This window comes from Equus quagga, unplaced genomic scaffold (genome assembly GCF_021613505.1).
Source record: "Equus quagga isolate Etosha38 unplaced genomic scaffold, UCLA_HA_Equagga_1.0 251_RagTag, whole genome shotgun sequence".
NCBI lineage: Eukaryota > Metazoa > Chordata > Mammalia > Perissodactyla > Equidae > Equus > Equus quagga.
The window spans coordinates 2679585-2695721 of record NW_025799859.1 but is presented as its reverse complement, the minus strand read 5'-3'; the positions used below and the strand labels follow the sequence as shown (position 1 = coordinate 2695721).

Below are 16137 nucleotides of genomic sequence, written 5' to 3'. Positions count from 1 at the left end.
AAAAAAGTTCCAGGTATTCAATGTCACCAATATTTTACCCTCCACACACATTTTCTAGTAAGCTACTGGAAAACAGGTTCCATTAGTAAAAGAGAGTAAACCAAGAAAAAGAAAGGCATGGCATAAAGGGAACAGGAGGACCAACACAAGAAGGAGGTGAGGGGGTTCCCAGTCTGACAGGAAGGGGGATCCCAGGTTGCCCTGTGGGCCACAGGAGAAGAGGAAAACCACAGAGTAGATTGGAGCAGGGCAGAAAACTCCTGTGGTTGTGGTTGGACTGCCAACAAGTACATAGAAATTTAAACAAATAAAAATATGAGACAATTATTAATTCTAGGAAAAACAAAATGTGTAAGAAAGAAAAAGGAATCAGGGTCTTCCAAATAACTTACCTATGAAAATCATTTATAATAGTCATAATAGTGTAAAAATGGAATATGGAACCAAGGTTTTGATATAATTACACTAAAGAGGTAAGGAAATGAGAAATAACAAAAAACCAGCTATAGTTTCATCTTCCACAGCAGAAAGTCAATAGAAAATGTCTACCACAGAAAAAATTGAGGAATGACAACACAATCATTTTATTTAGGAAAAATGAGATGGGAAAAAAATAAAAACAGAGAAAAACAATAAAATGGAAAATAAAAATAAATAGAAATAAATACAAAATGAATCAGACAAAATAGATTGAAGTGGTTGATTGTGGGGATCTGAGGGCCTCAGGTAAGCATGAGACTACTGATTTTCATAATAAATCTTATATAACAATAAGCTTTTTAAATTATGTGAATCTTTGAGAAAAATAAAACCAATTTAAAAAGAAACAGAAAGAGAAAGAGAAGCAAAAGGAAGAGAGAACTACGTCATTAGGAGTCCCATTGCACTTTTCTGAAAATCTTTGGTGACAGTTGGTCACAGGAAGCAAAAATCATTTCCCTGCTGGCCAGAGAAGGAGTCAGACCCTAGAGATTGACCCTTCAGAGATGGCTGGTAGCTCAGCAGCCGCAAGGGTCTCTGGGAAGCACAGCCACAAGGGTCACTGAAGGGAACCAAAGCCAGCAGAGGAGGGCTGCAGGAGTCCAGGCAGTAGCTCTGAATGTGAACAGCCAAGTCCTTTCCTACGATCTCCAGTTCCTCCATAACCAGAAGAAGAGTAGCCTTCTTGTAATCGAGCTGGGCCACATGTAAAAAGTGTCAACGGAAATAACCCCAGACCCCAGCAACAGTGTTATAAAAGACTTCATAGTGCTTCTTGATTAATTGGTATAAAGACTCAGGGTAGAAAAAGTCCAACATAGTGTTATGAATAAATAAATATATTTTGACCAGCTATAACATATTTAATAAATTATAGATGGATGTTACAAGTAACTGTTTCTCGTGGCTTGGTCCGAAGGGCGGTTGAAAAATTTACCCAACTTCAAATGTATCTCCCACAAGTTTGCTCGATGTTGAATGTTCCTCATTCTTGGCCCGTTCTTGGCCCCACACATGAATTTTCTAAGGAGACACGGTGCATGTAACTATCAAGACATGGTATAGCAACTAAGAGCCCAGGTCTTAGAAGTAATCAGATTGAGGTTCAAATGCCAACTTCACTACTTCCTTATTTTATGATCTTACAAAATGTTCTTTAAACTAAATCTTTGCTTGCTCTTGTGAAAAATGGTATAGTAATACCAAAAAGTTAGATTGCTTTAAGGATTATGAGAAAATGTGTCTAAGTCACTTAGCACTGCGTCTCACAAACAGAAAATGTTAAGTAAATAATAGCTAATACTGTATTCTTGGGGAAAGATGATAGAAAAACAGGGGCAAAGAAACTAATGTGTGTGGTGCTCCTTCTGTTGTAGAAATGCTGTATGTGTTTTTATTTAAATTCCACAGTCTACCCAAGGTCACAAAGATGGTAACTGGTAGAGGTTAGATTTGAATATAGGCCTATTTGACTTCAACGGCTATGCACTTGTCCCTAAAATCCTAACCTGAATTCTGTTAGTGTCTCATCAAAGATTAATGCATCAGATCAAAATCTCTTCTCTCTTTCTGATCTCCAAACATCACTTAGGAAGGAAGAGACCTTTGTGGACACGGTACAGTTGAGAGAAAATGCTTGATCAGAAGAATTAAATAAGCAAAGCCTCTGAAAATTTAGCTTCACTTAGAGGATCTAATACAGGGAACCCCAGGTCCCAGGTGAGCTCACCCAGATGCCAAGGGAGTGGGGGAGATAAGAGGAATGAGGAGAAAATACAAGCGACAATTTAGAACCACGGAGACGAACTGTATAAGCAGCCTTATCCAAATCTCAACACTTGCCAGGCCATATATTTAAATGTGGAGTCACATTAGATAAGTCTTAATATTTTATTATTAGTGTATCAAACATTGAAAGTTAGTTCATTCTAATTAATTAATACTTAGGGATATCAGTTATATACACTGTATACTTTCATGTTTGTAGAGATGGAAAAGAACACAAATACAATCTCCATCTTCAGGGAGTTTACAAGGTGGTGCTTCTGATAAGACATTCTCAGATAAAAATGACACTAACAATACACCACAATGTTTGAGAAGCGTCTAATGAGTGGTGCTCACAATATCTATGGAAGGAACTTAGAAACAAGGTATGACTGTCAATCGGATAAACCAGGGAAAGTTTAGCTTCACTTGAGTTAAACCTTGAAAATGAATTTGAAATAAAGGGGGAGGCAGGATTTGGGAGGAGGCAAAGGAGTGAATTAACGGGCATGAGGACACCCCTGCATGTTGAAGGGCAGTGATTTGCTTTGGCGGAGATGAGAATCTAGGCTGGAAAGTTACTACACATAAGGCTGGGAAAAATAGGTTGTCGCTGAATCTAGAGAACTTTGAGTGTCAGGCTGTGATATTTGAGCTTTACTTTCTAACAGGAAGGAGACATGAAGATTTGAATTTCGTTTTTTTTGTTGTTTTAGTCAAGAAATGATGATCCAAACTCCATTCCTCATCTCTTCTCCCCAGTTCAACCTATAGATTCGAAATGCAGTCCCAATATAAATCCTAGAAGGTTTTTTTTCTTTTGTAGATATTGACACACTGATTCTAAATATACATGGAAAGGCAAAGGAACTAGAATAGCCAAGTCTGAAATGCTGAAAATGAAAAGAACATAGTCAGAGGCCTCACATTACTCGATTGCAAGATTTACTCTAAGCCAAAGTAATCAAGGCAACGTTGCGTTGTCAAAAGGATAGATACATAGATCAATCAAACAGAATAGAGCTCAGAACTAGATGATGCAAGTATAGTCAGCTGGTTTTTGACAAAGTTTCCAAGGTCATTCCATGGAGAAAGCCTTTTCAACAAACGGTGGTGGAATAATTGGACATTCAAGGAGAAAAAAATAAAAGAAGAAATACTTTGACCCATACCTCACACTATATTTTTTAAAAATAAAATAGTCATAGACCTAAAAGTAACATGTAAAAGTATAAAAGCTCTTTTTAGGAGAAATCTGCATCACACTAGGTTTGTCAAGGAGTTTTTAGATATGACAACAAAAGCACAACCCATAAAAGAAAATACTGATTAACTGGACTCAAAAAATTTTAAACTTTTGTTCTGTGAAATAACACATTGTGAAGAAGATGAGAAAGCCCACAGAATAGGAGAAAATAGTTGTAAATCACATACCTGATAAAAGGTTTGTATCAAGAATATATAAACACTTGCCAAACTCAATAATTAAAAAAAAAAATAGAAAATAGGCAAAACATTTGAACAGACACTTACCAAAAAAGATATATGGAAGGCAAATAAACACATGAAAGTCTCCTCAACATCATTAGTTTTTAGGAAAACGCAAATTAAAAAGACAACGAGAACCAGCCTTGACGACCTAGTGGTTAAGCTGGTGCTCACCGCTTCGGCGGCCCAGGTTCGCTTCCAGGTCACGGAACCACACCACCTGTCTGTCAGTTGCTGTGCTAAGGCAGTGGTTCACATAGAAGAACTACAAAGTCTTATAACTAGCATATACAACTACATACTGGGCCTTTGGGGAGGAAAAGAAAAACTGCAATGAGATGTCACTACACACCTATTAGAATGGTTTAAAATTTAAAAATCTGACAATATCAAATGGGGATGAGGATGTGGAGCAACTGTGATTCTCACACACTGCTTGTGGGAATTCAAAATGGTACAGACACTTTGGAAACCAGTTTGTTGGTTTTAAAAGAAAGAAAGGTAAACATACATTTAACATATGATCCAGTAATCCCACTACTAGGTATTGACCCAAGGGCATTGAAAAATGAATCTTCACACAGCTTCATTCACAATTGCAAAAAACTACAAAGAACTTAGATGTCCTTCAACAGGAGAATGGGTAAACAAACACCCAAATATCTGCACGATGCAATACAGAGACTGTCTATAGATTTGTGCAACAACATGGATGAAACATAAAGGCATTTTGCTAAGTGAAAGAAGCCAGATCCCAAAGGATACATATTTTTTGATGCCCAGGAAAAGGGAAACTATTGAGATGGAAAATAAATCAGTGGTTGTAGGTTTTGGGACTGTGGGCATGGGTTGACTACAAAGGGATAGCATAAGCAAACTGTGAGGGAAGTGAAACTGTATGCATTTGCCAAAATCCATGAAACTATGCACAACAAAGAGAGTGTTTTGCTGTATGCAACAAAACAAAACAAAACACCACAAACCACCCACCTCTATTCCACACTGATTTTAATTTTCTCAAAGCAGAAATATGCTAACTATAATTAAAGGATCAAATCAAATATCATAAAAGCCTATTTGTTTCTTACCAGGTCAAATACGTAAGTCTAACTCATAACCTCTGCTCTCACTTTTTCCTTCCCCACGTTCAGTGCAGAGACAAAAATCCAGACACATTGGACTTTGCCCGTGATCCCACCCAATCTCTCCTGTGTGCAGGAAGACATGGCTACTATGTGGTTCTCTGTGTCCCTCAAAGTATATTTTTGACAACAGTAGCCCCAAAAAAGGCACTTGAGAAGTTCTAAGAAAAAAATTAAGGACTTTATATAGTCCTTGAATAAATCAATCTGTTTAATTCTGTTTCATCTAGTGCTTCCCAAGCTTGCTTGAACCCAGAATTTCTCCTTCTTATAAATATATATTAAATTTCCTGGGAGGTGGTTCACGAAAATATACTTTGAGAAACACTTATAGATGTTAGAATATACTTTGGCACTGTGGATAATACTTAAAAGATTAATTTTGGATTCAGAAAAAGTGTTGTCGTCCTTAAAAATTTGAGAGATTTGAGTAAATTGTTTTTACTGCCTATTTAGAGACCATGTGATACTCATGAAGACTATTTATACATATATAACCCTCTCAAAGCCACAGTCCACACGATCCAGTCCCAGAGAAAGGTCACAACCTGAAGAATCTAATCCATGTGACTAAAACTAATTTCAAAATAACTCAAGTTCTTAACTTAACTTTTTGAATACCATGAAAAGACTATATAGTCCTTGAAATATTTTTTAGAATCCCCCTTTTTCCCTTTCCACTGCATTTCTATACTAAAATTACTTCAACCTCTCTCTTTTTAACCACTCTTAGAAAGCTCCTCCAACCCTTGCTGCCTCACGTTTCCTTTGGTGCTGCTTCCCTCCTTATTTACCCTTGAATCACCACCGCTGAGGTCCAAGAAGTCTGACAAGGTAGGACTTTCCTTAGGGAGGAAAAGAGAGGGAAATAATCAGCAGGCCCAGGAAGAATCCTCTTTAGGTAGAGGAAGGAAAAGCCAGGAAGTACTCAGTGGTGATATTTATTCCATTATATACTCGAAGGGGCACAGTCCTCCCTGAGGAAGGCATTTTTAGCAGCAAATGATCAGGCAATCAACATTAGGGAAACTGAGGGCCTTGGTGCTTATTGACCAGTTGTGACCACTGGGGACACTTTTCAGCTGGGTAAATAAAGAGACGATAAAACTTAGGGATGATGTCAGTCAACGTTCAGTCAGGATATTCTGAAAAGCCAAATGGGAGCATGAAGGGGAACCCATGCGGTGATCTAAGGAAGATGTCTGTGCGACCACCACTCCTGTGGATCCACACCAAGCATCTGGTGGTGGGCCTGGGCAGCTGTCGGCCAAAGGCACAGCATTTGTGAAGAAAAGCAAGATGCAGATGGAAGAGAGTGAGAACAGCCTGGAGCTGCTGGGCCTAATCTGCGTCTGTCAAAAAGTCAAAGACCTTGAGAGAGGAACGGCTGCCACGGAGCTTCAGCCTTCTACATCCCACGTGGATCTCCATCTCTTCGGTCAACTCTAACACAGAACTATACAGGGAAAAGGATGCTGGGAAATGTGGTTCCCAGCTCAACGGAGTCACACAGAGCAATCCCTCACAGGGGTTATTAGTGAAATGAAAAAAATAAAACATATCTCTTTTCTGGTTGAAAACAACATTCACATGATTCAGATATAACAAGCTTTGGGGGAGGATTCTCACTCAGTGTCAGGCACTGTGCCAGATATTTTCACACACACTCACACACCACACACACATACACACACACACACTATATGCTGCCATTTTTTCCCACTTCTGCTGGCCACAATGAGAGAAATAGGAAGAGTAGTTTGGGCAGAGCTGGTGTTTGACTGACAAGACGTAAACAGCAACACAGTGGGAGACAGTGTTGTGTAAATGGTTAGCAGAGAAAGCTCCGAGCTTTGGGTCCAAATCCTGGGTCCTGTCACATAAGAGGTCACTGAACTTGGGTGAAATACTTAATTCCTCTATCCCTCAGCTTTGCCATTGCAAATTTCAGATAATACTCACCTTACACGGTTGTCGTAATGATTATATGTGATAATATACATACAGCACCTGGGGTTAAAAAAAATAGAAAGCTCAATTTAGGAATGATTGAAAATAAGTATTAGTGAGATTTTTGCTTGTGCCTATAAATATAATTTTTTAAATATTCTATTGCTGAAACAGAATTTTTAACTTATGTTTTCTCTTTTTCATTACCAATCAAAATGTTTATATCAATCATTATTTAATAACATACAGGTAACTTAATACATTACATAGAATGTATATATATATATGTATATATCCCAGAATCCAGGATATTCAGTTTTTTAAATTATAATTTGAAGTAGAATACATGGGTATGAACTGACGTAAATAACTCCAAATTACTAAATAAATAATTTAAAATAATTGAGTTAAAGGCAGCATAAGTTGCATTTTAATAACTTAAAAATTAAGATGGGACATTCTATTTCCCTGTATATTGTTAAATCTATATGTCTGCATCAAGTTCCTGTTGACTACAGCTTCACAATCTGGATCTTGGCCTAAGTTGATGTCAACACATTAGGCCTTTCTCTTCATTATTTCCTGATAATCAACAGCGATCTCCTGTCCTTGGTTCTTCCTTTATAGCTATTTCTCCTAAATGAGACAATCATTTATTTTGCTACAATAAGTAAGATCCCGTGGCTCTGTGACTGCGTCTCCCAAATCACTTGGCTTGACTCTCAGTTACTGACTGTTTTGTGCTCCCTCCTCTTTTCTGCAATCTGATTGAAGCATAATGTACTTCTCTGGATAATTTACAAGATGTTTAAAAAGGAAAGATCCTGCGGAGAAAATACAGTTGTTTAGCATAAATTGGATGAACTTTAACTCATACCGAATATTGGTAACCTGTTACCTTTCAAGTATTCTGATCAATACTCTTGGTATTGGCATGTGCTTTTTACCTACTATTGAGTGCAAACTAACTAGCAAGGAATTTTTTTTTTAACTTCTCTCTTCTTCCTTTACGTCCGCATGAAGACACAGGATTATTGACTGATTCCGTATAGCTCATTTTAAATTAATGGCTTATCTTTTTCCATCCACATTATTCAGCAAAGTGCAAATCAGATTTAGGCTATTCATAGTCATCCACTTCAAGGAAGGCATCTGCCTACCCACTACATTTCACTTATATTACAACTTATATGACTCCTGATCCAGGGGTCTTCCAATCTAGAAGGCAACGAATGATCCCTAGCAGTGATAGTGTTCAAGAATGTAGGTCTTCAGTGAGTATGTGTCACTATGTGCTAAAATGTATGCCATACATTTTGCCCCTAGAAAAGTTATCCTTAAAAGGGTTACGACAATTTACCTGAAGTTCACACTTTGAGGCAATGCCACATTTGGCCAGTAGATAGCACTCAAGATATTCCAATAAATGAAGAGAAGGAATCTTAGTGTGATTATTACTCTGCCAGAGAAATACTAGACAAGTTCATTTTAGATCAGCAGAGGGGGAAAATAGATACCCCATATGCTTAGCAATTGGGGTTTTTGTATCAAACCCCAGCGACCTCTTAATGTAAAGCTGTACTTTCTCAGGGTAGAATTAGTTCACTTGTTTCCTAACACAATTTCCGCTTGAAGGCAAGGAAAGTAATACTCATTTGACACAGACTGAAGTAAAGCATGAAAGCAGCTCTCGAACGGTAATTTGATGTCCAGAGAGACCACAAGGGGAACATGCCAGTTGTGTTTCACACAAAAACCCAAAGTGCCACACCTTGTAGGACTCATCCATCCTGTGAAAGAGCACAGTTCATAAGCCACATGTATTCCAGAATGTGATGTTTAAATAACTAAGAACCTGGCTGTAAACAAAAAATGAATCATAATTGCTTGAAGGTGGTGGATGGTGCCTCGTTGTGGTTAAACCTACTAGTGTGTGTAGCTGCTGCTATATTTTGATAAGTGATGGCTTCCATGGTGCATAAGAAGCAGCTTATACTCCCTGAGAGGTGGGAGGTGGTAGAACGAGCTGCTCCCATGATTTTGAACCATCTTCTGCATGCCGCAACCTCAGTTCATCTGATGCAGCAAGCATGGGTCTGTATTAAACAATGTGATGGGTGTTAAGGTGCCATCCAAGCAGATACAGAAAGCTAGAGTGTGCGAAGCTGGGAGATGAGAGTCATTCACATATCTACCAAAGAAAAATTGGAGGTCCCTGAGCAAGGAAAGACCACGTCAAGGGAAAAAGACATCTGAAAAAGAATCAGTGAAAACACTAAAGAAACAATTTCAAATTCTTTCTGCAGAAAATTGGTGGTGGTTGGGAGGTGGTCAGGCTCTTATAGAAGTCAGTTCCTGGGAGGATAGGTTTTCACCCCCTGCTCTCCAGGGTCCAGCCTCAAGCTTTCTACAGCAGTTGCCCCCAGCCCACTCTAATGGACTTACACACTCAGGATGGCTGACCCAATATGCTGCTGAAAAATGTCTTAATTTAGCCTCAAATTGCCTGAAACTGCTCTCAGCTTTTGAACTTCCTCTCGTGTGAGCCATTAAATGCCTTTCTGTTGTAGTTGTTTGCTTGTCTGAGTTGCATCTGGGCACTTGCAAAAAAACTGCCCTGTTAACATGTGGAGGAGGTGGGGGCTTCACTCCAGTCTCTTTTCATCCCAGATTTCTGTCTTCCCTCTTCCAGGAACCCTCAATATTCTCAGATTGGAAAATTTCCGTTTGATTTGCTGAGACAATGTTCTGTAAATATGTTTTTCTTTTGCCGCCCCTTTGTTAATCATTGTGAATTGGGCAGTAGGCACTCCACAGCTCCATCCCACCCCAGAATAAGCCTAGCACAGTCAAAAGAGCCGTTGATCCTGGAGTCTAGCTTTCTTCTGCTACGATCTGACTGTGTGACCTTGGGAATGTCACTTTCCCTCTCTGGGCCTCAGTTTCTTCATCTATAAATTGAAAGGTTAAGCAAGATGTTCCAAGTCTAACCTTCTATGGGTTCTGTTCTTCTACCTTCTCTCCATATATGAAGCAACATCCAAAGCAGGTTAAATGAGTTTCTAGTAATGACACCCATCATATTTGATGTCCAAGCAGAAAAGGTGATTATTCAGTCAAATAATCATGAGTATACGGACAATGCATGGAAACACACATGAAAAGATGATGACAGGTTTGTAAAAATCAGTCTTATTTGGTAGAGATGTAATATGGCACTCAGAGAGAATCTCTCTTCTGCCCTGTCAGTCTTGAGTGCTATTTTCTTCACCCATTCTCCCTCTCATCACAGGACCCACTGGGAACCAGGCTGTGCCTCTTCCCCTCCCTCTGGCCCCTCCTCTTGGCTGCTGACAGTGGCATCAACCACCAGCACACCAACATCCAACTGGAAAGGTGGTGGAAAGATAGTGTTGTGGCCACCAAAGGTGGAGAACGAGCGATTTCACTCCAGAGGAATCCTTTGATTTGAGTTTCAACCTGGAGTAACTGAGAAGTTTATATGATAAAACTTTACAAATCCCCCAGTCATCCCCCACGCCCAAATATCTACAAAGAAAATGTGCAGTTCTTTCCTGAAAAGGCCTAGAGAACTAAGAGTGTAAACAGGTTCTAATGAGATTCCATTAAAACTTCAGTGCATTCCAAATGTGGGGGTTACAATTCTCTAGGGGAACGGAGGGAGAGAGGGAAAGAAGAAAAGAGAAAAAGAGAAATTTCTTGTAGAGCAGTAGTTCTCAACCATAGCTGTATGGTGAAGTCTCCTGGGCAGAAAATAACAACACTCAAGTCTACTTTTAGAGATGTTAGTCCCCAGTGATTCCACCTGCGGTGGGATGGAGCTGTGCATTGCCTACCGCTCAAGAGCGTTGAGAGTCAATGTAACACAGCATCATATTTTATTAAATGGTGATTCAAGAATCTTCAAGTCCTCAACAAGAGTGGCAACCCCAAAGGATTTTGGTTGTTAAGAATTGCTGCCAAAAAGCCCAGCAGCGTCTTATTACAGAGGTCTTAGAGGTCCAAAGGCTCCTTGAGAATTCCCTCCATCCTCAGGGTAAGCAGTCTCATGTTCTTGAGCCCTGAATGCCACTTCTCTGAGGCTGCACAGTAGCCCCATGCTATGTAATTCTCCTTATCGCTCACCCTTCTAAAATTACGACCGATCAATGCTTCGGGCTCAGTACAGTCAAACCTCTTTTCCTGATAATAAGATAGATTCTGGGGCTTTTTACCATCCATAGATCATCCCCACAACTCTTATTAGCTACAGGTCCACTCTTTCACTGCATCAAAATTTTTATAACTGCTGGCCAGTTGAAAAATACCTGAGGCAGAGTGATGAATGGGAAGGAGCACCACACCGAGAAACTGAAGGTCTTGAGTCGAGTTTCAGATGTGCCCACACCTCTCCAGGTGACACGAAGCCAGTCACATGACCTTAAAAGTGAGAAAATTGGTTAATATCCAAAATTGGTGTAACATCCACTCTGAAATGCTACTGTATATTATGTTTTTATCCACTTTCTGGTAATGATGCTAATGAACAGTAAAAGGGGGAGAAAGAAAGCATAGAGGAGAAGCACAAGAAGAAAGCTAATGGTCCAGAGGAGCCAAAGCTGACAAATCTGCTCTCTAAGCAATGACAATATCCCCATAAGTTACCTTCTTAAAAGACTACAATGGAATCACATGGCAGTAAAATTTGGTAGGTTCCACTTTCTGCTACTTGTCTATATGAAAAGACCATTTTCAATTCCCTCATACTGCAAAAACCACCCTTGCAAAATGAAAAGGCAATGATCTGATTCTCCAGTTGTTGAGTTGCCTCTAAGAGAGAAAGTGGTGATATGAAAAAAAAAAAAAAAATCCTTTAATAGGCCAGGAAAGTTTTAAAATATTCCAACACCAAGTTCAGTTCACCATTCCCTTATAATAGCTCTTGCATCCTTGTCTCTCTATTCTTTTCTTTCCAACCGCCATGACGATCTCCTCATGCAACCTCCTCAAGACCATCCTGCATGTTACTACTGCATTTATCTTTATGCTACTCCAAGTATGACTTTTCTACTCCAAAAAGTTTTAAGACTCCTTATTTCCTGAAGATCAAGGTAGACTACTTAGCTTGGCATTCCCAGATCTTTACAGTTTAGCCCATAATCTACCTTTCCTCTCATTTTTCCTCAACATCTTTCCTCCAGCCAGTCTGGTCTACTTACTGTCCATCTCTCAATTACGTCATATGAACTGCCTCCACTCTGCCTTTGCTCATGCTGTTCCTCCTGCATGCAATGGCTTTCCCCATTTTCTCCCATGTAGATTAATCTTGGCCATTCTTGGCCAATCTTGAGCCAGCTTACATTTCATCTCTTCTATGAAGCATTCATGTTGGTCTACAATGATCTTTCTTTCCTCCCATGGTACCTGGCAGCACTGAAATGTATATTTGTCTATATTGTCTACTGTGTTTTGTTTGTTCCGTGTTTCTGGTTAGACTGTATGTTCTAAAGGACAGAGTCAACATACTAAAAGCTTCCATCTATCTTTCTCTCTTCCTTCCTCTCTCACTTCTCCCTCCTTCCTTCCCTTTGCTTCTTCTCTCTCTCCCTCCCTCCCTCCCTTCCTTGACTTTCCCATAGTGTGTACACCAACATTTGGGGAATACAGTAAATTATCAATAGTCACCTTATAAATAAACACAGTAATACCAGACTTTAATCAATGGGGTCCTTGGTGCTTCTCTATTACACAGCCTGATCAATGGGACACACAAGTTCTCTTGCATCCCTCAGCTTTTAGCTTGGAATTCAACACCCTTCAGCGTGTTCCTTTGTGAGAATACTTAGTATTACTAGGACAGATGTCAAGTTTAGGTTCCACTTTCAAATTTTATGTATAAGTTTTCCAAAAGCGCAGAAAAAGTCTAAGAAATATGAACAAATTTAAAGAAAAGAGTGAAGTATTCCAGTAATTAAATCACTTAATTATTTATTTCAATAGTGTGTGAAGTCACGCAGTCCTCATTTAGAGAGTCACTGATAACAGAATTGGAAACAACTAAACCAAGAAGGGACTCACCTTCTGGTTTTACAGATGAGTCACCTGAGGCTCAGGCAGACACTGAGTCTAAACGAGGTACTGCATCTTGCAAAGCTGTTTGCCCCCCTTCCTCTCTGGCAGCACCTCTCCACAAAGCAGTTCCTCTGTATCTGCCAAACCCTTTCCTATTAAGTCCTTCTCATCTCTCAAAGATTGTAAATAAAATGCAGCCCTATCCGGGAACCAAAGTTGGACGAGAAGATCCACTCATAAAGATCTCTTGCATTTTTTGAAATTATCTTACTTATACTCCTAGGACAGAATAACTTTCTAGAAGTGGGCTCTAAGCCTTGATTAAGACAGAATTTTTGTGGAGGTGAGAGGTAGCTGTATGGGGTGAGTTATAGATTTAGATACTAAACAACGATTTTGTTTCTTTTTAAGAGTCTGTTGCCAGGAATAGGAAGTCTGAGGACAAGCAGGGGTGGGACAGAACTGGTGCATCCTTTGGCACAGGGCCCTAGAACCCCCAGGTCAGGCTTGGCAAAGGGTTAGGAAGGATATAGGGCCTTCGCTTCTCTCCTTCCACACATGGAATAGACTTGTATTAGGGAGACAACCTACCTGTAGCCTGAGGGACAACATCTCTCAAAGTCACTCTGGAATCACCTCCCTCCCATCTGCACAATCTTGGCACATCCACTGAAAGGAAGGGCGGGACCTTGCCCTACCCAAGTCAATCCTCTTGCTCTTGGGACCCAGGAGGAAGGCTGTGCTGCTGCAAACGTGGTCCTAGACCCTTCAACACTTACAAACTCCCTCCTCATTTCTGTTTTGGAGTGGGAGGTAGTAAGGGGAGGAGAAGAAAACATTTTTTTTCCCTAAAATCCCTACCCAAATTTCACTTTTTGTTGTGTTTTACATTTTAAAGGCTGGAAACCAATCGCAATTCTACTCACTTGCCTCAATACGTTTTTGTTCTGTAAGAGCTTTGCCTTTCTGCAGGTAGGAAGTAGCCTTGCCTGGCGTATGCTTTGGAAGCAGCTGCCTAGAGACTCCTCCCTGGAGAAGTGGCTTTAACTCTCTAGACCTTAGATTTTCCATCTGTTCAATAAAGGGGTTGATGGATGATGTCTAAATTCTCCTCCACCGTAGACATTGTGAGAGTCTGTAAGCCCCATTGTCCTTTGACTCTTCCACACGAGTGTCCAGCACAGAGATAGTTAAAAATTAAGGATCTCTCCCATGGAGAGTTGTTAACACGAGGGTGAGGCTCACAGGGGCTGCAGTTTTGCAGCCCTGCCCGCCCTGGAAGATTCCCCTCTCCAAGATTTCCCGAGTAGGAAGCTGCGGCAGGGTCTCCTCTCTTTATCCCTCTCCCCACGCGCCAGGGCGGGAGGTCCTCGCAGGGCAGCTCTGCCGGTCTCCTGGACATCCAGCTGTCTATACCATCCTCAAACTGGAATAAGCCGGGACCATTAAACCTAGCTCGGTTCCTCACAGCCCTGCCCATCCCTACTCCCCCTCGAGGTCTCTCTCGGTTCCCACTACTTTCCACTTCCAGAAATCCTTCCAGCGGCGCCAACCACACTTTGTACCCCTTGCTCGGGGCTCTCCAAGCGAAGCTCTGCCTCAGAGTAGGGCGCTCTGCCGGGCGTCCCGGGCTCCAGCACCCCGCCTCCCCTCGCCAGCCTTTCTTGTTCTCAGCCCCCCACACCCCGCCCCACGACCCTGCGATCGCCTTCCCCTGAAACTCCCTGGGTGCTCTCCGGGCATACTCCTTCCCTCATCCGCGCAGAGAGACCCCCGCCCCCCTGGCTCCCATCTCCGCAGCAAAACCACAGCGGGTCAGTGGGCAGGGCGCCTGGCCCAGCCGCGCACCCGGCCCGGCCCTCTGCTGGGCGTGGGCGGAGGAGGCGCCGGGCCTCGCCGGGCTCCCGGACGCGCTCAGCTCTGCCGGGCAGCCGCACGGCGAGGCTGGATCTCCAGAGCAGCTTCGCGCGGGAACCCGGCACTGAAGCGCCCGAGTCGCAGTCTCTGGCCCGCGGGCGACCCCAGGACGCAGGAGCCCCCGGCCGCCGCTGGAGCTCCGCGCATTGTGCCGGAGCTCGAGCGGCCCGCACGCTCCTTTGCCGGCCCCGTCGAAGGAGGGGCGCGCGGGGGCCCCCGAAGAACCTCCCGCGTGTCCCCGCGCCCTCCCCTTTTCCCGCCCACCCACCCGGCCGGCGCAGCGCTGCGCTCGGATTCCGGGAGGGAAGCGCCGCGCTGTGTCCCTGGCGTCCTCAGTCCTGCCCCCCGAAGTGGAGATGCGCGAGAGGCAGGCGAGGGCGCGCAGCTCGTGAGACGCCGCGCCACCCGGCACCATGCGCCTGCGGCCGCTGCCCCTCGTGGTGGTCCCCGGCTTGCTGCAGCTGGTGAGTGCCCGGCCCGCCGCGCGCCCCACGCGCTGGGGACAGGTTTCGGCGGGAAAACCCCGCCGGTGCCCAACTCGGAAGCGGAGCCTGGGGCTGTTGGGACATGGGACTGGGGGCGTGCGGAGTGCAGGGAGTTTGGGGTTGCCTTAGGGGCTGGAAGAGAAGAATCGGAGAATGGAATAGTGGGACCTTGAGGCGCGTGGGGGGTTAGCAAGGATTGGAACTTGAGGGCTGGGGTAAAAAGTAGGCAGGAAGTGGCCGGGAAGAAGGTGCGGGAGAAGGAAGAGGTTTGCGAAGCGGTCAAGGGATGAAGGTAGAGGGACATGATGAGGATGGGCTGAAAGACCTGCCTCCAGCCCAGGATTTGAGGGGCTTGGTGGGGTTTATTTTTCACGTGGTATTTTGCCCAGATGCCTACAGACACTTCTTACAAACCATGGCATCGTGCATCCTCGTTCGCAGGGCCAGTTAGTGACGCCTTGCTGGGGGAAAACTTAGGCAGAAGACTGAGTTTAGGGGCGATTGGATTTCTCTTCGTTTTCCGTCTGGCGCTGGGGACTGGCATGGGGTTTTTTGCCGGCGGGGACACAGGATGTAACTTTCACGCCCAACTCCACGCAGGACCTCTGCATGTTTCCGAAGACCCCTCCCGCCTGGTCTGGACGACTCAGGGGGCGCTGAGGACTAGGAAGGGTAGTAGAAGGTGGTTCAGGGTTCGCCAGCGAGGCTCTATAGAGACGACTGTCCCCGGTGTAACTCTCATCTGTCCTTGTTTTCCCGCGTGGCGCCACGCTCTCCTTCCGAAATATACCTATATACTGTATATATTGCTAGTTCATTATATTTAAGGGAGATCC

At 42.9% G+C, this 16137-nt stretch overlaps 1 protein-coding gene across 1 annotated transcript in view; it reads left to right on the top strand.

The window, feature by feature from the left end:
• Window positions 1-14866: 14866 nt before the first annotated feature.
• LOC124233815 (neurexophilin-2) overlaps window positions 14867-16137 on the top strand; it is a 118912-nt gene continuing 117641 nt past the window's right edge. Inside the window, exon 1 of the mRNA XM_046651039.1 lies at window positions 14867-15280. Coding sequence (XP_046506995.1) covers window positions 15230-15280 — 51 coding nt within the window. The 5' untranslated portion in view covers window positions 14867-15229. The remainder of the gene's footprint in view (window positions 15281-16137) is intronic.